General features: G+C 38.5%; 1 protein-coding gene across 3 annotated transcripts in view; it reads right to left on the bottom strand.

The window, feature by feature from the left end:
* UPF2 (UPF2 regulator of nonsense mediated mRNA decay) overlaps positions 1–25,723 on the bottom strand; it is a 55,904-nt gene that overhangs the window by 27,565 nt on the left and 2,616 nt on the right. For all 3 annotated transcript variants that reach the window (XM_027728253.2, XM_027728255.2, XM_039386209.1), the window contains 10 exons: positions 22,340–22,713; positions 19,918–20,697; positions 15,397–15,557; positions 14,202–14,399; positions 12,473–12,622; positions 8,939–9,042; positions 8,536–8,621; positions 2,164–2,272; positions 1,390–1,503; positions 558–674 (listed from right to left, as the gene is read on the bottom strand). In XM_027728253.2, coding sequence (XP_027584054.1) covers positions 558–674; positions 1,390–1,503; positions 2,164–2,272; positions 8,536–8,621; positions 8,939–9,042; positions 12,473–12,622; positions 14,202–14,399; positions 15,397–15,557; positions 19,918–20,697; positions 22,340–22,695 — 2,175 coding nt within the window. In that variant the 5' untranslated portion in view covers positions 22,696–22,713. Of the gene's footprint in view, positions 1–557; positions 675–1,389; positions 1,504–2,163; positions 2,273–8,535; positions 8,622–8,938; positions 9,043–12,472; positions 12,623–14,201; positions 14,400–15,396; positions 15,558–19,917; positions 20,698–22,339; positions 22,714–25,723 lie in introns of those variants that run through there.

The following is a 25,723-nucleotide window of genomic DNA, read 5'->3' as shown; positions in this document are numbered from 1 at the left end:
ACACAGTTTTATTATTGTCTCTCAAGCCAGTGAACTATTCAGGGCTCAATTCCATTAAAAAAGATCCAAAGCCAATTCTTTTAATTTTTATGTCTTTGCTGGTACTTACTAGACTTCTAGATCCCAATTCTACTCTTACCTTAATTCCCAATCTCTATTTCAAAAACTGCTTCCTCTTGTGCCTTCATTAACTTTTTCTTCAAATTTAAAACCCCAGACATTGCACAGGACATAGAAACCACCTCCTCCACAATTGTCTTCACCTCCAGTTGAAATCATGTCTGGTTGTCCTCTCAAATTGTATCTCAGGAATGTTCACATACAGCTCCTACATTCTTTCAACCTCATCCTCTGCTTTTGCCCTATCTCTGAATTATCTGTAGTTCAAAAGCAATAGCTTTTTGCTTCAGAAATTCAATTCTTTTTCTACATTTTCTTTCAAGTCACGAACAGATTTATAGGTCGACTGGAGTTCTCCAGGATACTTTCAAAAAGGAGTAATTGCTTTAAGTCAGTGCCTGACACCCTCCCCCATAAGATGACAAGTTTTCTCTTACCAAAAGAACACTGGTTCTTAAATGAGACTCTGGTGATCTAAAGAGGAACCTTCCACAGGTTTCCAGCAGGGTACATGCCATCTCAATATGGTGATGTGAGAAGTCTGACAGAAGCATCTGGTATATATTGATATAAAAACACAGCTCGTTAAACATCTTTTTCAACCGCAGAGAACATTAAGTTGTGATGATTACAATGTCTTAAGAATTCAGCTTTGATTGAAGAGCAACTATTCACAGAAAGTGATCTTAAGCTGTGAGTCTTCAAACACCTTGTATTTTTAAAAAACATTTTTTTAATTTGGGACTTGACATCAAAGATAAGTTTGCATGTTTATCAGCAAAGTGAGATGATGTGCCCAGAGATCAATGCTTTCCAAAGATTTGTTTTGCTCCTCAACAAACAAAAGCACCTGCTAAAATGGCATAAAAGCCCCTCCTTGCATCACTGAAAAGCTTTTTGCCTCCAATCCCTCCCCCTTACTGTCATTTTTTTCTGCAAAAACATTAATTGAAATCAACATAATGAAAGTTTTGCAAGTTATAGCAGATTAATAAGCAGCAATGTCTGCCATATTTACAAAGAACATTGTTAGCAGTTTATGTCCAAAGGTGGAAATTTATTTTAATATATTCCTACCATTAGAGAACTGAAAACATTCTAACTTCCATAAACAGCTATAAAAGTCTCCTCATACAAGTAACAACAGACATCAGGGTTTAAAACACCATATGTAATAAATTCAGAAAACATCAGCAATTGGTAAATGAAGGAAAATAGGAGGGGGACACATTAGAATATGCAGGAGCACAGGAGTATCACAAAACCAACCTTCAAACAGTGGAGGGTATCATTTTTGGAGAACATCTTAAACTTGGTAAGCTCACCAATAAACCTCACAGTTTTGTTCTTTGTTTCAATGTTGATCTGGTCCTTCTTTCTTACCTAAAAAATGAAAATAATTGATTTCAGGCCCTTGAAAATACCCAGCTCTTCTAAATTACTTTGACCTGAACATGCTTAAGCAGCTTGGGAAATCAGTAGTGTTTGACATGGGTCACTTGTATAGTCCTCAAGGAAATATTAAACATTGATGGCTTTTTCAAGTCAGATTAATAATGTGCAGACTTTTCTTTTTTTTTTAAATTACTGACATCCAGGATAATTTTACTAACAAAGCACAAATACGTATGCATGTCTAAACATAATCCACAAAATACAAAATTGTATTTCCCCAACAGAAAGAGGTTTTTCTGAGAACAGTTAACTTGAGATAGTTGGTTCAAGTAAGTCTGAGCAATAAATACACATTGTAATGTCAGTGTTAGAAACAAAAATTGAAATTTGTGCCATAAAACTCAGAATATGGTGAAGAAATCATCACTGTGCACCATAACCAGTTTGAGTACAAAACTCAAGAAAAAAGGAGAAACAACACTGAAAAATACAATTAAGAGGAACAGAAAATTTTGATTGATGAAAATCGTAAAAACTAATTTGAATTAAATACTCTATTACAACACCAAATGTTATTTTTTTTCCACCAAAGGATGACTTATCAGATTGGTTAATCTGAATTCAAAAAGCTAAATCACCAAAACATACATGGAATCTGAAATCCCCTTTCAGCATGGAACAGAGATCCTCTGCCACATCAGACATACAGGGATGCAACGTGGCAACCAGTCTTGCATAAAATGGTAGCAAATCCAACCTGCAAACAAAGGAGAAGATTAAATAGACAATTAATTTATAGACAAAAAGGCATTTATGTCTACAAATATGGGTACCATTTTACTTATGAAAAGAATGAATGTGCATATAGTGACAGGACTCCATACATGCAGTTTTTTGGGCTCACTTCAGATTGCAATGCAATTTAAAAACAATACAAAAAGGTAAACTACCGTGTCCTGCTGGAATCCTTCACAGTTAATTTCCTTTGGAAGCTACTGCCTTAGGTAAAATGCCAAATACCATCTCAGCTACAGAATTTGACCTTCAATAAATCACCAGACACCAACAAAATTCAGACCCATCTCAATGGGCAAAACCAAAAAATCCTTACAGAGAACTCCATTGGTTACTGGAAGGTTTTAACATGATTTTTATAGCAGTGGAAATAACCAGGAAAGTAGGAACACCTTTAGTTTTAAGGTGGCAATCTTCAAAATTAATGTAGTAGTTACTACATAAAACAAAGCTCAGCAGATGTGACGTGGCCACCCTTTACCCAAAACTTCAGCTAGTACTCCCACAAATGGTAATATTTCCAAGTTTTCTATAGAACTTCCCTCACTTTCCTTTCTCTCTCCTTGATTACATGCCTTCATAGCCATTTCCTTTGCACATTCATGCAAACCATTTATGCTGTGTGCACACATCCCTTTTACATGCAGAGAAACCCACTGCACTCTGAGGCCTCATAATATCATTTAACAAGCTGAAGGAAGTAGTTTTGGTTTATTTTCAGCTTGCTAAGTTAATGCAGTAAACAGATGAACTGTAGAACAAGCCTAAGTTTTTCAGCGGAGAGAAACGTCCTAGATTTTCATGCTTCAAGTAAGAAATTGCCTGTGAGGGAGAAATGGATCTTGAGTTTACACTTTGTGAAGGATTAAGGCTTTCCCTACTGCTAAGGAAAGGAAAAGAAAAAGAAAAAAAAACGCTGACAAAAAAATCCAAAAGCACAGTTGATACACAGAGCTTGTCCTGGCACAAAGTAAAACTGGAAAAGCATCAAGACCAAAACCCCAAACCAAAGCATCCATGACTGCCTCCCTTCACCTTTCTAATTCTGTGTCACTAGAGCACATCCACATGCAGAAAAGGAGACAGTGAGGTATTAAATTGTGGATTAGGAGTATCAGAATATACTTTCTGAAAGAGGCATAGCTGAGCAGCCCCCTGATAGCACATGGAACTCCTGGTGAAACATTGCAGGTACCTCAGTTACCTATTTAACAGTTTTTATCTCTTTTGTTAATTAATAACTGAAGCAGTATTTACATTTTTCAAGCTAGTTCAAGGTTGACTACCCACAGCAAATTACTACCATACATGCTATTAAGCATTTAGCCATTAACTCAGAAAGAAGTGAAAGTCTCATTACTTCACACACAGATATAAAAGCTAAACTTGTGGCTGAACTGAGGGGGTGTATTCGAACTGAGGGGATTTCTGTTTGGCATCTCTTTTAAGACAAATACCAGAAAGTTTTATTCTGATCTGAACAAGTACCTGCCTGCTGAGAGCCAATAATTTCATCTCTGTAAACTGAACATACCCAGGGGAAAATTAAAGTCTTAGAGCACATTGTTGTTATTCCCTCACAGGACACAAAAGGTCTCTTCATGGGGAACCACACTTAGACCGGGCATTTCTAAATAGGTGAAATATAATAAAGCAAAGCCTTGGGTCAATGACTCTGACATTGGCAATCAGGGATTGAATCAGTTCCCCCTCAGAGGAGACCAAAGTTTGCGTTCAGCAGTGGAGACATGGCAGTATCAGTGGCACCATCTACTGGTACCTGCAGTGCTTTGTTTTCTCCAAAAGCGTTTCTTCCTCTTGAGAAAAGGGGAAGAAATCAGCTAAAAAAACCCCACCACAGTATTGCTTTCTCTTCCTGCTCTGGTACATCATGAAGCAAGATCTGGCATCAGGGTTGAGTCAGTCTCTGAAGTCTGTGTTAAGCACCCCGAATATATACCACCATGGTAAAAACCCACTATTTCTGACCACTGTCATTTTAACCACATACCATGGATTGAAATCCAGTCAGCTCTGGATCTCAGGATCACACGAAGTGCACTCCAGTGAAATATCTAAGAGCTTGTCATCTTTGTAGAATTTCAAGTATTAGTTTATTTAAACAAAACAAACAAAAAACAACCCACACCAAAACTTTTCTCAATTAAAGTCCTAATAGCAATCTCTGTAAAATGGATGCATCCAAAATTTTATACCCAAAAAGAATGAAGGGGTGTTTTGTACATTTCTTCATTTCTGGGACTTTTGGACAGAGCTTAAAGAACGAAACACTGGAGCAAGAACTCCTGCCTCACCAGCATAATCATAATCCAGACAAAAGCAGCGCATTCACAGGGCCTGAACAGGTACAAAGTGCCACCCACACTGTTCCATGGGAAGAGAAGGATGCTGTGGAATGGGAATGCTACCAGAGAAGTGCTTTTTATTTCTCTGCCTTGGCATAAACTCCTTGATCTCAAGCAGATCCCTGAATTTTATCCTCAGCTGAGACAGGCCACTGAGACACTGGTGAGTTCAATTGGACACAAAGGACCTTGCCACTGAGAATTCTCAGAATGAAGAGCAGAAAGAAGGGAGATGCATAAGAGGTTTACAACTTGTGAGTTAAAATGTGCAGAAGTATTTAATCCTTAATCCTTAAGAAGCAGCTAACTTCTGAATTCAGAACAATCAACAAGAATGCTAAAAATTTCCACAGGAACAACTGATCTCTTGGTCAGCAAACTTGCAACTTTCCCAGATCACCATAGATTGGAAAGGCAAAAAATATCAGAAGCCAGCACAGCTCCTATTTACTGCTTAGCATATGTGTAGAATAGTTTAGAATTTAAGGCCTAAAAAGAAATTTCAAACTTCTCTCTCTGAAGTTAAAAAAAATTAAACAAAATTGTAGCATGCAGTTAAACCTAAATAATGTGTACCTGTACAGGAAGATAATTCAGTTAGACAGCAAAGAATTACACATAAAAGCCCTAAGGCTGTGAGCAGTATGGGTTAACTCACTGCCTGCATTAAATTCACTGACTGAATTAAAAGGCTAATATTTAATTTTAAATCAATCCTCCAGTGCAAATCTGAAAGCCACTTGGATGCTAGCATTGAAAAATCTTTTTAAAAGGCTTTCTGTTCTGTTGGGTTGAAGGTTCAAATCACAGCTGAAAATGTAAATGTGACCCATTCATCACTACTCAAGAGAGCAGGGCAAAGATAGTGTATTTTAACACTGATCTACAGTGAGTTGAGGAAGAAATGGCCTTTTTTATCAAGTTAAATTTTCTGTCTCGAAGAATCCTGGTTTGTCCCAATCTATCCAGCCCTAGTGGGAGCAGGAAAGCTCCCTGGCAACATCACATAATGACTGATTTCACAGTGCCTGCATTGCTCCTCAAACATAAAACTACTTCTACCCTTTCTTGGTAAAAGTGTCATGTCTGCACATTTCCCAAAAGCGATCTCAAGGGAAGAAACAGAATTTTATTCTGTTATTGAAATATCTCATTATGGCTGCCAACAAAACAGGCAGACTTAGACAGCATTATCTAATACTCTTGGAAACTAAATGCTTCTGGAAAACACACTGCTTTATCTGCATCCTACAAGGACACTGTTCCTTTGAACCTTTCACAAAAAACCCTCCTCAAAAACACAACCAAACAAGCTTTCTTCTCCCGTGGTATCCTGGAGAGATATTGTAGAAATACCCGGAATTAGTGAAAACTAGCATGGAACAACAATAATGGAAAGACAAGACATACCCTCATGGCTCAGTGAAGAGGTACCCAGAGCACAAGCACTGTTATGCCCAGCACACAAAGCCTCGAAGCAGTGTGCTACAGAACACAGAGCAAAAAGGATTATAAATGTTGATTTCAAGACAGACAGCAGAACTGCTCCTTTATCAACTGAAGTAGTACAGTAACTTAAACATTAGGATAGATGGCCCTTTCAAATCCTCTCCATCTGTGGGCAGTTCAGCTGCTGGTATTTATATTGCAACTGCTTGTGGTTCAGAACAAGCATCTCAGTCAACATCCTGCTTCTCCTGCTAAGTAGCCCAGACACTGGATCACTAATGCAGGCAGATATATACAACTGAACTTAACATCTTACAGCTGGAAGCTCCAGTATTCACTAGTCCAGTAGGTCTCAGAGCAGACAGCAGAAAAAGGTATTAAAAAGAAATTGTACATGGAATGTTAACATTTCCCAACTATTAGAGACCAAAACTGTCATGAAGGTGGCAGCCCCTCGAGCCAACCCCACCATCTGTTCAGGTCTACTGAGTTTCTATAGAAAAGTTAATCCTTTCAAATTATTATTTTTAAAAGAAATTTGTAGGATAATGGAACTACCATGGGGAAGACAAGAAATCAGTGGCAATGCAGACACTACTACATGGGTTTCTAGGAACTTAACTGTGATCATATCACAGCCTGATCAAAGACACTTTTTGAATAGTACAATATATTGGGAATTTCACTTCTGCTTTCATGCCACCTGTGAAATCACACTGCTCAATTTACAAGCCATTATGCTGTCCCTGTTTGAAAGTACCTCCTTTTGCTGTGCACAATGCCTACAAGCTCCTCCAGGTCATTATCACCTGCACACTTCAGCAGCTTATGCAAAGAAAATAATGGATTTTCAAAGAGGTTCCAAGAGTTAAACGATCAGTTTGAGCGAGCCAGAATCTACACCCTCAGGAAGAAATACAGGGCTGTGGTACAAACATCACACTATGCTCACAGACCACACAACAAGCCACTTCCATCTTGCAAACGTGGAAAAATCTCTACCATGGGAGAGCTGAAGACAAAAGTCTAAGTGGTCCTGCTGATTTACACCGTTGTAGATGTTCTAGGCTGTGAAAAAGAAGTTCTTCTCACATTGTGTTTTGATGCATGTCATGAATACCAGCAGGCTGAGAACAGAAATGTTACTTCTGCAACTTAAATTTGGGCTGAAGAGCACCTTTTTACACCTAATACAGAAGATACTTAACTGCCTGTCTCCTCTGTCAGTAATTCATATTTCAGGCACAATCAGGCCTCTATCAAAGTCTCCAAAGACTGAGGTGTCAAACCCATAATTTATAGGGGCAAGAATACGGAAGAGAATGAAAGATTACATGCACTTCTAATTGCAAAAACGACTTTTAATGTAGAGTCAGGTTAATGGCTCCAGTCAGCAAACAAACCACTGGTTTGACACAGCTAAGGGTTATTTATTAGCACAGCAGATGCTTATTACAGATGGGATGTAGAAATAGGCTCGAATTAAGGTTGAAAGCACAGTGCAAGCAGTGATTAACTGTAAGGAAAACCAAACACCAAAGTCTGTTTATTCAAAGCTACACATGTTGAGACAGACACTCAAGATATGTTTTTTCCCCCCAGTGTTAAAAGGGAATGGAATCAAAGCAGTGGGAACTCTAACAGGAATTCCAAGATGATCATGAAACACTTCAAACTAAAAGTAGCATCAAACAACTTATCATGAGAAATGGGGCAAGGTGGAGCAAGAAAAGTGACTTCCTCATTATTTCACCTATTTGAGGCCCAAGTTTACCAGAGAACAGAGAAATGTATTATTCTTCCAATTAATTCAATGTTTCTTTTAATATTTCCAACTATTTCTGGAAGAAAGGCTCTTCCTGTAAGTGCAGGAAACCCACTTACACAAGGAGAGACAAGGAGTAACAGCAAAAACTCTGCCTGGACTGATGTACATGGACAAACGAGGCTCAAACTGGCTGGCCTAGAACTGGCTGTTCCAGCAGACACAAGGCTGTTATAAAGGCTGTGTGCTATATCAGAATTAACATATCACAAGAAATCCTCCTTCCTTAACTACACTCTGCTCTAACTATCCACACTGAAAAGTGCAACTTGTCCTGAATGAAATATATCCTCCCTTTCTGGTAGGAGGTGGGTTTTGCTGTTGTTTTCATGGTTAAAAGTGATTAAATGATCTGCTATAAACACCAAGTACCAGAGAAAAAATAAATTAACTAAGAAAAATGTTAACTTTGGGCAAAATATTGTGGTGAATTCACTGATCACTAACCCTAAATATTTCTTTCGTGCTCCAGGGTAAGCCATTCCATAAGTGGACTAAGCAAATGTAACTTGGAATATACATTGGTTTTAAAAAATCCATAGCTAAGTTAAATAATGAATGGATGGATCCAGCTTCAGTTCTTACCTTTGTCTAGGAACTATGAAAAGTGCTCGTACAAGTTTTCTTCTGTTGGCTTTTGTGTTCATATTCATGCAAAAATCCATTGCTGCCTATAAAGAGAAAAGTCAATGCAGTACTTCACCTTTAATGGAGTGGGTTTTATTTAAAGCAGTAGAAAATGCTTTTCAAAAGTGGTTTTTACAGAGCTATTCCTACTACAGGCAGCTGCTTTAAAAACAATCATAAAACTTTCACTTTTGTATGGAACTGACACAGTTAGAAAACATGTCCAGGGACAGGAATACAGACTGATTAAAATTTAATCCAGCTACTGACAGATTTCAAAGCTTCAAATCTTTATTTCTGGTCTATATGATCCAGCATTATGGCTTTTACGAGTGGAAAAAAATTAAAATTATGACTGTACCTTGTCTATGAGGTCTCTGTTGACACAATTTGGAAGCTGCTGAAGAAAAGCATCTACTATCAGTTTTAAATGAGATCCAGTACTGGCTTCCTCATCCTCTTGTTCTAAAGAAGTAAACAAGCAGTAGACATCTTTAAGCCACTAGATATAAGGATTTACCATCATATTCCCCAAACACAGTGCATTGTAATGGTTAGTTGCTAAATCTTCATCCATAGATTCAAAAAAAGTAAGATATGAGGTGAACACAAAATTCTGACATCAACTATGAAGATCTCACCACACCAACTGCCCTACAGTTCCCTTCTAACTGCAAAACTTGTGGTATGCTTCAGAAATTTTCCATATTTTGAGTCCTAGAGAAAAGTTTATTTGCTCTATAACACAACAAGTCATAACATCAACAGTTGGAAAGAACCCTTCCTTGGCCAAAGTAACCCAAGAGAACATTGCTTCCTGAGAAAGGAGCACGATGAAGTTTGGGTTTGTCTCAGTTCGAGGATGCTCAGCAGTAACAAGGATACCCAGAGGGATCTGAAAGGAAAATGGAGACAGACTTCATAGAGAATATGGTGGGGTGGGAATCACACCCAAGTAAACTACAAAACACCCAACACCTGGTGGAGTCACTCTGTATTTACAAGCTACACAGTACAAACAACCCTTATCCTGCAAGACTCAAGTTCCTTTTTGAAGTTATTGCAAGGAAGAGATAAAGTTGCTACTTGTAGGACTTTCTCTCCTGTTTTTGGAACCTGCTGGGGGCAGGGGCTGAGCTTAGGTAGAGAAACCCTATGAATTCCTCCAAGGAACACTGCCAGCTCTGCCAGCCACCCAGTCCTGAAGGTGCTAGAGATCAAAGCAGAAACATCTCCTCCCCTCTTGCACAGGAACTACAAGCTGGAAGAACAAGAGACAAGAGTTCATTAAGGAAGGAGTAAAAAGAAGAAAAGGAAGATGTTCCAGATGCTCAGACAAAAGAGCTTCATGAAGTTTTACATGTTTAATGGAACCCTGACTCTCTCACTCATATATTTAGAGTTCACTAACATGCAACAGCCTAAACACAGCAATTTGTAAATCTTGGTTTAATGCCTTTTTCCATTTTTATATATATATATATATATATATATATATATATATATCCACACCTTCCCGTCTCCTTCCTTTTCCCTTACAGCAATTAGTTGTCTCACCTCAGTATTCTACTGAAACTGGCTCAATGGCCTTGAAATAAATTTTAAAAAAAAGTCTCTGATAATTCAGTCACTTTTCCAGACAATCTTTCCAGAGGTCCTGCTATCATATTAAATTTCAACAATTCCCCAAATATATCTCTTCTTTCACTGTCCTCTCCTCCACTGGAGACCTACAGATATTCTCACATTCTGTTTTCTGATAACAGTATGTGGATCCTTTCCAAGTAGAAAGGCTCTTGTGCAGTACCTGAAGCAAGTCTGGGACTTCAGACAGAAAATTAAGAATTTTACACTGACAAGAGATTAAACTGGTCAGGGCTCCCTTCACTAAAGTAAAGAACAAAGTATGCATTTCATGCAAAAAAATAGTTAATTTCTTGCTTTTCACACTGATCCTCTTGCTTTCCAGTCTTTCATCATGACCACATTTTAAAATTGCATTAACCCTTTTTAAAAATTTACAGCAAGTAGTAATGTTAAACAATTATGGTTAGACTATCTGTAACAGTGCATCTGAGTGAAAAACAAATAAAGCAGTATGATCACTGTAGAAACTGAAAGCAGTATTTTTTCTTTTCAAACACCTTTATATTTAATCAGAAATGCAGGCAATTTTCACATCAGAAAAAGCATCAGAAGACAATAAAGACTTCCTGAAGTCATTTCCTGCAACAATTGGTACCAAACAATCTTCTACTTTGGCAGCAGTTACTTGCCCTCCATTCTCCCTACACATTTTCTGAGAAAGCCCTGACTCCCTTGCTGTCAACATCTTAATTTTTACAAAACTAGAACCTTCCAGGGGGCTCTCTCCTAGAAACTCTGCCTGAAAGCTTCAGTCTCCTTTGTACAGCATCACCCACACAGTGGGGGTAAGAGAAGTGCCTTTGCAATGCTGGCAGCTCCTCCTCTAAGGGGTGAGTTTCCTTAAGGAATTCGATCATGCAGGACCCCTCACAGTCAGAGGGTACAAACCAACACTGGGGGCAAACTGTTGGCTGGATCCCCCTTCTCTGCACAACTCATGTTAAACATCCTGTTGAATCAAAGCCTCACTGAGGAATGTTTTCAGAATCCAGTCCCACAAGTCCACAAAGTATTTCTTAATATTTTTAGGCATTTTTTTAAATTTCTGCTCTTTAACAGTGTCCAAATGGAAACTAGTGACAACTGGCATTCCTGAGGGACTGGGACTGGGACCAGTGCTGTTTAACTCTTCCTGGGACAGCGGGATTGAGTGCACCCTATGGAATTTTGCCAAGGACACCAAGCTGTGTGGTGTGGTCAACATGCTGGAGGCATCCAGCCCCCAGTGTAAGAACAACATGGACCTGGAGAGAGTCCAGAGGAAGATGATCAGATGCAGTGGAAGGTGTCCCTGCCCATGGCACGAGGTTGGAACTAGATGATCCCCAAGGTCCTTTCCAACCCAAACCATTCTGTGATGATTAAATTATAAATTCACTAAATCAGGTAGGATTTTCAGTTTTAAGCCACAGAACCTCTAGCCAGTGACTCTGGATGTGATTCTTTTTTTCCCCCCCACATTTTAGACATACAACAAGTTTCCTGTTTCAGAAATGAAAGAAAATCATCTCCATTGGTCCTTGGCAACCCAAAGCAGCAAACCTGGTGTGTCTTACAAACTGGGCTCAAAGAAAAACACCTCACTTGCTCCTCTATGATTTTTTCTCTTTTTTTTCCTATTCAGTACTACTAAAAGAAAACTCTGTAATTCATAAGAAAAAAGTCTTAAGAAACACTGTGCTGCTGTTTCCCCCAGTAAAACTAGCACAGCCAGATTTTCAGAGGTGCCATTTGCAGCCCTTCACATGTAATTAGAGGTTAGAATTCTTAAATCCTGCTTTGTAAAGATCTAACATCATAAGAAAAATATCAATTAACAAGACAAAGGCAGAGCTGAATCTTAGATTTCAAGATAAGTCAAAACCATAAAATATTTTATTAGAAGCTTAAGCATTTGATGAGAAAAATCATTTATGCACTGAAGTCTACAAACCTCTCTGCAGTCACTTCTCAGGCAACTGCCTTTACATTTGATTATTTTTAAAAGCTGTATGAAGGAATCAGTAACTTTCACTGCATTCACCTGTTTATAACACTTTTCACTGGTATCTGAATGACCTGTTACAAAAGCATTTTTGACCACAATCCTAGCAGTTTCTATTTACCAAGTCTCATAAATAATAAATAAATAAAGCAATCATTCTTCCTGAATGCACTCTAAAAATCTAAGAAGTAAAAACTATGAAGCTCAAAAAAAACCCCAACAAATAAGGAAGAAAAAGAATCCTTAAAACCTATTTTTTTTTACCTTGCTCATCAAGAAGCTTCTTTGTAAGATCTTCTGCCTCATCTCCACAGTCCAACTCCAGTGGATCATCATTAATATCCAGATTCTCCAGCTCCAACTCCAGATCTTCGCTCCCAGGTGCTTCTTTATTATCTTTGGCATCTTTTGAATCTGTTTAAAAGTTAAGTAAAAACATTATATTGCTAAATATACACAGGCATGATGAGAATGCAAGAATAATGATGCTGCTAAACCTACACCTCTTTAGTGTCTTATCTTGTTAAAAGAAATGGGTAAAGAATATCTCTTGAGACTATTGTCTCATCTCTTAGGTCTCAGTGGTTTGATATCCTTCACACAGCTTTACTCATCCACCTGAAAGCTGCAAACATTTATCTGCATTGTTAAGGATTGCCAGGCCATCACATGGAAAGTGAAGCCAAAAAAACCCAACTTGCATACTGGGGAGGTCAGACAGAAAACCAGCATCCTTTAGTAAATGAGTGTCACCAAAGTTATTCAAACAGAGCCAGTTTCAAAGACACAAATACTAATTTCGTGTTTTCACTGCATATTCTTCATAGCTGAGTTGGTAACAAAATTGATGAAGCAAAGTAAACAGAAAGTGTTTTAGAGAGATGAAGAAAAAAGCAAAAAGCAGAACCAGAGGAAGGTGTTGAAGAGATAACGTGCTATGCAGGAGGCCAAAGAAAAAACATATTTTCCTTGAAAACAATCTATAACTCTCTAGATAAAGATTCAGAAAGGACTAACTAATATTTTTCTTTGACCACAACACATAGAACATAGAACATTTTTTCAAGAGATTAGCACCTCAAGTATTTTGCTATTCTTTCAAGTCTCCTTCAAGCATTTATTTGTAATTATTCTTCATAAAAAAAATTAAAAAAATCAAGGCAAATAACCTTATTAAAATACTTAAACTTTTTAAAGAAAAATGTGACAACTAAGCAGTGCACACATCATTTGGAAATACAGACTCACAAAACAAACAACCTGTTCAGAATCACAGACAAAATTAGTCTGGAGTGGACTTTAGTGAGGTCTCCAGTTCAACCTTCTGCTCCAAGTAGATGAACACTATTCACATCATATTTCTCAGGTATTTTTCCAGTTGTTTTGAAAAATATCTTAAGACAGAGACTCCAGCCTCCCTAGGGAAGCTGCTCCAACATTTAAAGATTCTCATAAGAAAATTTCAGAACTATTCAAACATGTACTTTCTGTTCTACTTTGAGCCAGTGACTTTTATCCCCTTGTAACTAAAGATAACTAAGGCTGTGAACAGAGGGTTGAGTCAGAAGAACCAACCAGGCCTATTAATCTACTGGAATTTTATACCAACAAAGTCAGCTCCCATTAACAGTTTACTAAAAAAAATAACAGTGGAAAAAACAAACACTAATGTCTTTCAGAGAAGGAAAACTCTCATGCTTCTTGCAGAAAAGTTAGTGTTTACAACACACTAGTTTACCTCCATTTATTTTAAATTAAAATTATATCCATATTAAAATGCATTTACTTTTTTTCTTAAATGCCATACCCAGATCCAATCCCCGTTCCACAAAGTTTATTCCCTAAAATTGATCCAAACTGGTGTACTGTCCTGATCACCACAGATTGTTCCATTAGAGACTCATTACTTCCATCAAATTTGTACCGCTGTTGGACAAGAGATGTTCAAATAAATACTCATCTAAGCATCCTAATACTCATCTAAGCATCCTACCTCTTGATTCATCTTTGCTGGAATCCTTGTTCTGGGAATATTTTTCATTATCTTTGAACAAAATTGCTGGCACAAAAGCCTTCAAGTCAATGAGATTCTCATAGAAGTTTCTGGCATCTTCATCTTCCCAGATACCCCCCTCCAGGTCATATTCTCCAGGCTTTCCTGGTGTGAAAATATCAATACCAGGCCCATGTTCTGCAAAAACAGTGAAACCATTAGAAAATTATTTACACAAATTTATGATCTTCTACAGGAAGGTTCCTTGAAGATAAAAAAAATACACATAGAAATGTTCATCTATTTACTACTACCACTGTTTTCACCTAAATATTGCAATGTATACTTTAACCTGTTTTTAACAATTCCATCTTAATATCAGATATATCATGACGTTACCTTAAAATAGTAAATTGGATTTTGATTGAAAATGCAGATGGCATCAGAGTGAAAGTCAAATCAAGTAAAATCAAGCAGCACATTATGTGGTATTAGAAAGGAAAGTTATAACAGACTTAATGTCATTAGCAATAAAAGTAATCACTTTGAGTATGAAGAACTGTACCCCACTGAATTTTAAGAATGAAGTTTTAAAGGAATAATTTTAAATTTAAAGGCATTCAAGAAACACAGCTTTTTTAAGCTCAAGATCACTTTAGGCAAAAGATACGCTCAGGATTTCAACATCTCAAATTTTAAAGGCACTGAACAGCAGTGTCAGCTAAAAGCTGCACTGGTGTTCAGGAGGTCAGACAGCCACACCTAGTCACTTATCTGGCTTAACAATATGTTCCTGCTCATAACATCATGGCCCAAAATAGACTTCAGGCCTATTTTTGAACAATACCAGCTTTTAAAACACTAACAGTTTTTAAATACTAAAAACTGTATGATATTAAATGGAAAGGATCAGGTTAAAAACATTTTTCATTGTCCATTTATTACTGTTTTACCTGAGATATTACTTAAGTTACCATAACTACACACAGCATATATAATAGTTATGGTTTCGTGTTAGGCTTAATCACTTTAATTAAAAAAAGAAGTATTATTCATTCACTGATATCCTTCATGAGGAAAGCCTAAATGAAACAAAACCAGCAGAAACAACCCATCAGTGGGAAGGTTTGCTTGGTTTCCCCACCACACCCAAGCCAAGCCCAGCTTCTGTTTACTTCTTTAGAACCTGGCTTACCCTCGGGTGTTGGTTTCTCCTGGGGAAGGTCAGGCATGTTTTCATCCAGAAGATCAGCCAGAGACTGAGAATTTGCCAACAGCTTCTGATACGACATTGCAAATTCCTCATATTGCTTGTGCCGGTCCTCACTCAGCTCCCCTTTGGAGTGGAGGATGCGCCTACAAAAATCAAAAGTTACAGTAAGACCACCTTTTTCCTTAGAGTGTATTTGAACCACTGGGAATTGCTCTGAGCAAAGTTAACCTGCTCTGTTCAAGGGAACTGACAATTCCAGTTTAGGCTGCAATTGCAAAAATTTGAGCCATGCTGTTATTTTTCCAAACCACGGCGAATTTCCAACTTCAATCCCACTGAGGATGGGACAGCCCAGAAGCTGCAAGGGCCAAACAGAAAGGCCAACTTACTTTTTGCCATGATTATGCTGTGACAGTCCTGCACTATGAAAAAACTTGTGTATTAAATTAAAACATTCAACTTAAATCAAAGTTGGATAAAAACTGCTTTGCACCTGCAACAATCCATTTCCACATTGCTTAAATGATTACATGGGTTTTTATAAATGATTACATGGGCTTTTATAAATGATTACATGGGCTTTTATAAATCATTACATGGGCTTTTATCACCAGCAGGCGAAAAAAAAATTGCATGTTAAAAAGCAGCCCACTGAGTTTCCAACAAACCAAGTTATTTCAAGACTATTGCTCCAAACCAAGAGCAGTTACATTTGGTTTTTTCAGTTGCTCTTTGTTTTCTTTTATGAAACTATTCATATGTGTTTTAAATTTTCATTTTGAAAACTGAGATCTGTTGTCAAAAGCAGCTTGCTTTTGAAGGAACAGTCACTTGCTGACAAGTGCACCATAAAGCAGTTTCAGGAGAACAGGCAGAACGGTACAACTCTATTTTCTTACCAAACTACAATTAAAACCATCTTGATATTTTGACCAAAAACACCAAGAACATTCAGTAATTCAACCAAATATACTAATCTCTGCTAGTCCAAAGCTTGCCACAGAAGTCTGATCCTGTCATCCTTGATTTTGGGTTAACTCAGAATAATCTGGTTGCTCATAAGCACTGTTCTAGTTTATCCAGAACTCTGGCTCCTGAGAAGTGCCTTTTCCCATCTGGCATGATCCATTCATCCCCTCTGCAGGAGCAGTTCTTACCAGGACAAGGCACAGTCAGTTCTCTACCAGCAAGGAACACTTTGGGCCAAATGAGCTGTTTGGGGCCAACTACAGCCAAGATCCAAATGGGCTCAGATCAAACATGGACTTCCAAAGGGAAGCTGATTCCAATTTGCTTTACAGTAGCTTGAACAATGTTAACAACACTGGACTAACCAGCTGGAACCACTGAGAAGGCCCCCTGCCCTGACATGAAAGCATCAGAAGTCTGAAAAAAGGTGCAAATGCCACAATTCCTAAAGCAGGTTGTGTCATGGCATTATCCTTTGTATGATCCCATTACCATTAGGCTCTCATCAAGCAATAGGTATTACAGTCACAGTCCTGCCAAAAGACAAATATTTTGTGGCATAAAAAGTCTAAAATAGTTTAAGCAACGTAAGTTGAGGGATATCAGTCTTGGTTTTTTTCTAGTTGCAGCTGAATTGTACAACAAAAAGTCATCTCTGTACACAACACATTCACAGGGCGAGCAACAAAATCCCTTACACCTGCTCAGAGCCAAAACTGGACACAGGTGTCTGGCCAGAGGGCAAGAAGCAGCAATGTTGGCTAAAGTTCTATTTCTTGTCCCTCTGACACCTATATAAAAATGTATTACCCGATCCTGTAAAGTAGAGCAAGAAAAATTAACAAATTAAATAACCACTGACAATTTCTAAAGTGCAGTAGTTCAGTTTGGACTCGGGAAACATGTTAAGTGCCAACTCACAGCTTTTCCATGGAGACAGCTGTCCATTATGTACATATTTTAAGTTTAAAATACACCAGCAGCCTTACAAACACGAGCACTGAAGCTCTGTGCTATTATTAAAAAAATCAAAAAAGCAAAGTGCTGTAACAACAGTACAAGAGTTTCAGTTCTCATTTTCAGTTCCCAGAAGACAAGTGTTAACAAATTCAAGGAAGCTCTAGCACACGAAGCAAACTTTAAAAAGCACAGTTCTGTTCTGAATACAATTAAAAGCACAGCACACAGCACTTGTCTTACTTCGTGTCTGTTCACAGCACCACAAGGCAAGTTCAGCACAGCTTAAAAACATCCTTAATTTAGACCAAAGAAGTTTCTTCCACATCTAACTCATTTTTGAAAACTCTCTAGAATTTGGAAATGAAGCTGTTTCCTTCCAATGATACAGCCTGACAAGTTTAGCTGTGCTCTCAGCTGTGTAACCAAAAGATCACCAGGTTCTACTGTCAGAGCATAACACAAGGTAGTTTTGCTAATCATCCAATTATCCAGAAACCCCTGTATATAATAATGCTTTAATTTTACCTAAATGATTTGCAGATAACACAGGACTAATGCACTGTTAATTTAGGATATTAATTGTCAATTAACCAATCTGCACAGCTTGAGTTATTTCACAGTCAATCTCCTGACACAGAAAAAATTATGAGTTATTTACCTGACAAAATGGCATAAACTAAACATATGACACAGTTGATGCACAAGAGGGAACAGTTCACTCCCTGTTCACTTCATTGATTCTGGAACAACAGTATGAATAAAAACTGCTGCTATCAGCAAAACGGACCAGATTTTTATTACATGGAGAACTGTGTTATCCAATAGGATTATTAGTTGTTAAAAAAATAAATAAATAAATCCAACAACCAAACAAAAATATCCCAAAAACCTACACCTATCCACAGAAAAAAATACAAAAGCAAGCAACCAACCAACTGCACAATCACTCTCCCAAAATCCACAGCTTAGGAAGTGTTCACAGACTTCCTACTAGGCAAATTTCTGTCCTGCCCTCACTTGCATCTCCATAGTGTGCAAAAGCCAAGAATCTCTCTTACTAACATGTTGTAAGTGAATAAAATTTGGTAGGAGGATTTTTTCATGGCTTGTTTCTTTAACAGAACGTATTCCTCAATTTTACTAAGAAGTTAAAATAAACACCTTAAAGTTCAGAGGGATAAATAATAGAGTTCTCTTATCCAGTGATAAATGATAGTTCTTCACATTCCTTCCCCAAAACAAAGCTTTGCACCCATGTCCCCGGGGATAATTCAGATGAGGAGGAGCATAAAGAGGTCCCTTGTCTGATCTACTCAAAGCAGGCTCAGTGATGAGATCAGACCAGGCTGCTCAGGGCTCTATCCAGTCTCTTTTATCCAGTTGTACAAGTAAATATTAAAGTATATTTCCCTCTCTCAGATCACTCACAGTCTTTCTTCTTCTTGGTTTCTTAACATACTTTATACCTCTTGGAAACTTTTTTCCCTTTATTTCCTATCATACAGGCTGTACAAACCCCACTCATTGAAATGCCACCCAGAACCGACGTGCCCAGAACCAATTACAATTGAAAGGATAAAGGTTCATGTTCATTACCTCAAAAAAAACAACAACTAAGTTGATAACTCACTTTAAACTAATAAGGTACTTGTAGAAACAACAGTACTTCAAAAGTCAGTTTACAGTCCTGTGAAATACAACACCTGTTTGGCTGAGACCAGACAGGACTGCAGCACAAAATCCATCAGGCACAATTGATCCTTGGTTGGGGAACATGAAATTTTAATGTATTCCAGCCACACATACAACTCTGGACTGATGTCCAGCCTTTTAGCTGAAACCTGTGTCTAGACCCAGTAACATGTTCATTTCTGTGCTTCCAAAAGGATTTAAGAATGACTCTGTTTTAAGACCAGCAGCTGAGTTTAGGCTGGCTCCAATAGAGAGAACTCAGGATGCCTTAAAGAAAATAATTATTAAACAATGTGAACATTGTAGAAAAACATTATTCAGATCCCAAAGGTGTGTATAATCATACTCTGCAATATTAGTATTATATACAGATATCTAAGAAGATTTGAATCAAATTGTCTATGCCCTCTATTTTAATATAATACTATATAATTTGCCCACCTTAAAGTGTAATGGATACCTTGTTAATGTAAACTAATTTGTCCTCCATGCTGGTACACCAAAAAAGTAAACAAGCCAAGCCATTGTGGCATATGCTCCATTAGATACATGTGGGTGGAAAGGGAAAAATCAGATTGTGCCAACTGGAAAAGGACAGTACCAGCTGGGAAAGCAGCATTGCTCTCACACTGATAAGGAAATAAAGAGAATTAAAGCTAAAGGTCAACCTGCCTTTTCTTTAAAGATATTTGAAGAGTCTGTTTCGTCTTTGCTTTTTAAGTATTCAGATCAAATTTAGTTTTTTAGATATAATGCAGAACACACTTGTCTTCTACACACTGACTACAACACACTTTGTTTATAAATACTGCAACAAATCTAGGCATTTCATAAATAAACTATTTCTTAATTCATAAATAAAAAACAACATTCAAGTGTCACCTGTTTTGTCTTTCAATATTTTGTAGCTCCCTGTGGTCCCTTTTCAGGTGTTTGGTCAAAGACGTAAAGTATTCCTTCAACAAATTCTGGAAGGGCTGTTGTTTCTCTGGGCTAATTATCTCACTAGGAGGAAAGCTCAAGTTAAACTTCTCTGCCACAGTTTTTACTTTCCTGGGTACCAAACCGGCAATGTCATCTCCACAGTGCCGGCAGAAGCTGATAACCACAGAAACGTGGGTGTGGGATTCCCGGTCGGCATTAATAATGTTTTTAAGCTGCTCATAGATTAGAGACAGACCTTCCTTGTCAGTGAAAATCCCAACTATTGTCAATTCCGCAATGAAACGCAGATCAGTTCTTAACTTGGTGATGTTGGGAGTCTTCTCTTCTTTCCTCGCCTCAAAATGTTTTTTCCAAGCCTGAAGTAAGGAAGGAGCAAAATCAGCGTATCGCTGGTGGAAGAGGGAGCACAAGTGCACGGCGCAGTTCACATCCGAGATTTTCAGCTTGGCCTCCACAATAGAAGCTACTGCTTCTGCAATGTATTTGCTTAAATTCAGGCTATTAAAGTCATGGGACAAGGAGTCCCGTTGTTGTTCTGTGATGGTTTTTAGCTTCTTAACAAAAGCTGTGTTCTTCTTCAGGCTGGAGTCCAGCCTGCTGAAGAAGTTTTCCTCGGGACGGTTGTCCGGGGCGTTCTGGTTCTTGCTGCGGAGCTCTTTCCTTGCCTGGTGGCGCTCCCAAGCCTCCTGATGGAGCTGATGTGCTTCCTCTTTTTCCCTAAGAGACATAAAAATTAGTCATTTTTGTTACAGGGCAAAGTATTTTGTTGCTTGCAGGATATCAGTTCAAAGGAAAAAAGGTCATAGCTGGAAACCTTTCAGCAATTCTAAAAATTTCCCTTTAATACTCTCTTCTTAAATATTTACCAAGTTAATCCTAGACAGCTGAAGCATCTGCTTCATAAATTCTGTTTAATTTTTGTAATGCAAAAGGCAAGTACTACTTGTTGAAAAAAAATAATTCTTAAATACTTCTAGGCAGAACATATTAATCCAAACAGACTTCAAAAATATAAACATAGAACTCCATTTACTCCAACTGGAGATGGAGTTCTTACAAAAGAACACAACAGCCTTTCAACATGTCACTGTATTACACAGTTAAGGGAAATCTTTTATTCCCAGACTTCTGAAATTACACAGAAAATTTTAAATAGGTGAAATATATGTGTCCCAGCTAGAATTTGGCTATCACATTGCCTCAGTCTTAAAAGTGACATTTAACACACATAAGAATGTCCAGAATCTGAGCTTTATTAGTCTAATGATGCCATTTCAACACAGCAGTACCCTTGGATAACATATTAAAAAACACTGTCTTAGTAATATCACATATTAAACTGCCAGGTTACATTCTGAGTTTGCCATCCAGGTATCAGTTGTCTGTTTGACTGAAAGAAATGACAGTCATTCCTCAGAGCAGATTTGCTCCTGTTATGGTCTGCAGACCTGTTATAGTATGTATTCCAAAATTTATGGTGCTAGCAGCTCTCCATCTTAAAAGAAACTGCTTCTGTATTGTGCTGGTTTGGGCTGGGACAGAATTAATTTTCTTCCTAGTGGCCTGATGGGCTGGTTTGGATTTGTGCTGGAATCAGTGTGGATAACACAGGGATGTTTTCATTACTGCTGGGCAGGGCTTACACACAGTCAAGGCCTTTTCCTCACCCCACCCCACCAGCGAGGAGGCTGGGGGTGTGCAAGGAGTAGGGAGGGGACCCAGCTGGGACAGATGAGCCCAACTGCCCCAAGGGATACATCCCAGACCATACAACTCCACATATAAATCTGGGGAAGAAGGAAGGGGAGGGATGTTCAGAGTGCTGGAGCTTGTCTTCCCAAGTCACTGTGACATTTGATGGAGCCCTGCTGTCCTGGGGAAGGCTGAACACCTGCCTGCCCAGGGGAGGTGGGGAGTGAACTCCCTGTTTTGCTTTGCTTGAGCACACAGCTTTTCCTTTATCTATTGAACTGTCTTTATGTCAGCCCACAAGTTTTCTTATTTTTACTCTTCTGATTCCCTTCCCCATCCTGTTGAGGGGAGTGAGGGGCTGTGTGGGGCTGAGTTGCCAACTGGGGTTAAACCAAGACATTTATTCAAGCATAACTGTGCGTTACATGGTCATCACATGCAGAACACTAACAGAGCTCCATATTAGAGACTAAAATAACAGAGGTTACAAGTGAAAACTCAAAATGATGTAGAAGTCATAAAGCATATCCAGCCAGCCATATAAAACTTAAAACACTACAGGCAACTTAAAAGTAACTCAAACAGTTCATTTTTTATAACTCTGCCCACAATCCTGGTAGCAGAACTACAGCATTTGGCACAATTAAACCATTATAAGACCACTTACTTTAGTTGAGCAGCTGCTTCTTCTTGTTTCTTCTTCTCTTCCTCCTCTTGTTTCTTTTTCTCCTCTTCTTCAAGTTTCTTTTTTTCTTCTTCCTCCTTCTTCTTTTGTTCCTCTTCTGCCTTTACTTTATCCTCTTCTTTTTTCTTCCGTTCCTTGTCTTCCTTCTTTCTTTTATCCTCTTCCATTTTCTTCTTTTTATCTTCAGGAACCTTTAAAGTCTCTCTCTTCATGCCAACCTTGACATCTTCTTTTGGCTTGTCCCTGGTGCTCACTGGTCTCCTTTCACTAAATTCTTTATTATTTAGCTGAGATTCCTTTTCTTCCATATTTGGTGGCTTTTTGCGCTCAGCTGGCATCGTGTTACCCAGGCAAACCTGCAGAATCACAGGAAAAGAAGTACTTTTAAATTGCCGTTGATATTTTAGTCATTTTTCACAGCCTACCCATATTCAATTAACTCACAAATGCCTGACTCATCAGAATAAAGGTTTCAGTTTTCCTGAACTACAGAATGCACCTAAGAGGTAAAAGCTAACCATTTTGTAAGAGTGTTGTACTGCAAAGTTGTCTTCAGCATAAAGTAAAAGCATCTCAAGTTTCTACAACCCAAGAAATACAAGATCTAGGAATATATACTGAAGCCCATCTGAAAAAAACCTACAAAACAACACAACTGACGAAAGCAAAGTATCCCCAACTTAAAAATAATTAAGTATTTGATTCATCAGCATGCACCTGCACCTCACTGACCCTTCTACACATCTCGTAAGAATACTCCCCCTTCCACTGCTTAGGATCCTAGGATAATGGATTTGATGGGACCTCAAGTAGTTGAACCTCCTGCTCAAAGCAGGGTCGGCAATGAGGTCGGGCAGGACTGCTCCAGCTCCAGCCTTGAAAACTGCCAAGGAAGGAAACTGCACAACCCCTCCGGCCAACCTGCTCCAATGCCTGGCATTGGAAAGGCATCCACTTGCTTCCTTCTTTCCTCACTCTTCCCAAGATTTCCCCAGCCATCTCCAGGACTCTTTTCCAACACTCAAGCTGCACAAGTATCAGCTGCAAAGTGAGCTGTGCTGACTATGCTAGACACACAAACCTCCTTGTCAGCAGAACAAATGGAAATAATATCAGAAAGGCTGCAATTATCAAGAAGTTATTGATGGCTACAGTTCCTCTCTCCTTCTACTCAACCAACATTTTGTAGGAGCTTTAGCCTCTTCGGGGTTTCCAGCCCTCTAAGCTTTGGTTTCACTTGGCTGAGGATACAAGAGGTAACATATACTGAACACTAAAGGGTAAAAATCCCACAATAATTTTGATCAGAAGGAAACTGTGGAGGGCACCTAGTTCAGCCTTCATCCCTCTTCTCCAGGCAGGTCCAATCAGATCAAGGAATTGGCTACCTAAGGTTTTAGTATCTCCATTGACAGAGATGCAAGGGCCTCTTCTGGGCCCCTCTGTCAGCACCTGAATAACCACACTTTGAAAAAGCTCTCCCTGGAATTTGCTATGCCTTATCCTGATTCTGCCTCTTTTCATCCTATCCCGGTGCAGCTTTGAGAAGAAGCCAGCTCCATCTTCTCTATCCTCTCCTGTTAGACTGTTTTAAGACAATAATAAGATTTCCCCTTTTATTCACACAGATTAAGAAACCCTCGAGTTCCCTCTGTTTCTCTTAACCTATCATGTCCTCCAGCCTCCTGATGTTCTTGGTGGCACTCCAGTATGTCAATGCCTTCCTTGGGAACAGAGAATCCAGACCTGGATGTGATGTCCAGATGTGGTTTTGTAAGTACCAAATAGAGGGGGAAGACTCACCTTCTTCACCCTGATGGGTAACTCCTGGTACTACAGATGCAGCTGTCCCTAATGAAGGGCATTCTGCTGACTCATGGCAGGATCAGATGGGCCAAACAGGACCACAAGAGAAAATTAGAACCACCTAAGCTTTATTTACTTCATGCTACGTTGATCTCTTAAAACAAAAAATAGTTTTCACATGTTCACATGCTTCAAGTTAAATGCGTATATGGGTGGGACTGATGGGACACCACTGCATGTGATCCCTTCTGAAGAACCATCACTGCTTTTATCAGTATCACCAGTTTGATTCCCAGCTGACACCCCGACTTTTGCCATTCTGACATTTAACTCTGACTGGATGATGAAAACGTGCTAAATTCACAGATTTCCTGCATCTACTCAGAGTGGATGATGAGACACTTGCATGCCAATCTAATGCAGGGTGCTTCTAGTATTATTTTTAACTACTGTGAAATATATTTGTAAGTAAGACACCACACTAAAGAAAATCTCTGTTTCTAAGTAAGTATTTCACATTTCCTCCCCCACCTCCCAAACAATAAGATGACAGATTGACATACTGACTATCCCACCCATATGGAGCTCTGTGTTACAATATTTAAGGTGCTTGTCCAGGTCTTCTAAAGAAAAAAATGTTAAAGTTCACAGTGTATTCAGATATAGGCAGTGACAACTTACCAACTGGGAACCTATTCAGGACTGTTTGACAGCAATTGGCAACAGCACCAAAGAAGAAATGTCTCTGACACTGATTTATGGAAATCAAATCAGCATTGCTTAAACGAGCACTAGCAAATTTGGCTCCCTAATGCATGTCCTACAACTAAAAGATTTCACATCTCAAGATCTTAGAACTACTTGGATTTCAAAAACACTGAACTACATCATCTTAAAACAGTGTTACTGTGAAATCAGTACTTAACCTGAGAGAGAAGGGGTCAACAAAACCCAAACAACTAAACAGCCCCCTAAACCTCTTCGTATTAAAGTCTGAACTAATTTTTCTATTTCTGCAGGCCAGTCAAGTGGGACCTGTTCCTCACAGCTCCACCTGGGAGATGAAAATCTTCTACACATCCTGTTTTAAAATCAACAATAACTATTTGAATTTTTTCTCACTATGAATCCACATTGGAATTTCCATCATTTTGAGACAGCTAAATTATCCCTCCCACCATTTTTAACAAAAGGGGTTTGCAAGGAAAGCTTTCAGCATTTAAACATCAACATAATATCTCGCTAGTAGGTGAGACAGAACAATGCATGAGACTCTCCAATTAAATGAAAAAAAACCAATAGAGTAACACATTCATTTTAAAAAGAGAAAGCGTTAGATTCTGAAACCTACTAAATTGGGAGCTAAGTTTAAAACAAAAACATTTCGAGAAAAAGGTTGTATATGATTAAAGAAATGCTGGAAAAGTCTGTCAGAATTCCCATACTCCAGCTTTTATCTTTGCCCCTCACCTATTGTCAGTAGGGTAATTCAATTACAATTTGGGAAAAAACAAACAAAAAACCCAAAAAACCCACCGCAGAACAAAATATCCACCTACA

Source organism: Pipra filicauda, unplaced genomic scaffold, assembly GCF_003945595.2.
Source record: "Pipra filicauda isolate LSUMZ 115617 unplaced genomic scaffold, ASM394559v2 scaffold119_size3216105_pilon, whole genome shotgun sequence".
Classification (NCBI taxonomy): Eukaryota; Metazoa; Chordata; class Aves; order Passeriformes; family Pipridae; genus Pipra; species Pipra filicauda.
This window is presented reverse-complemented; position numbering and strand designations above follow the sequence as displayed.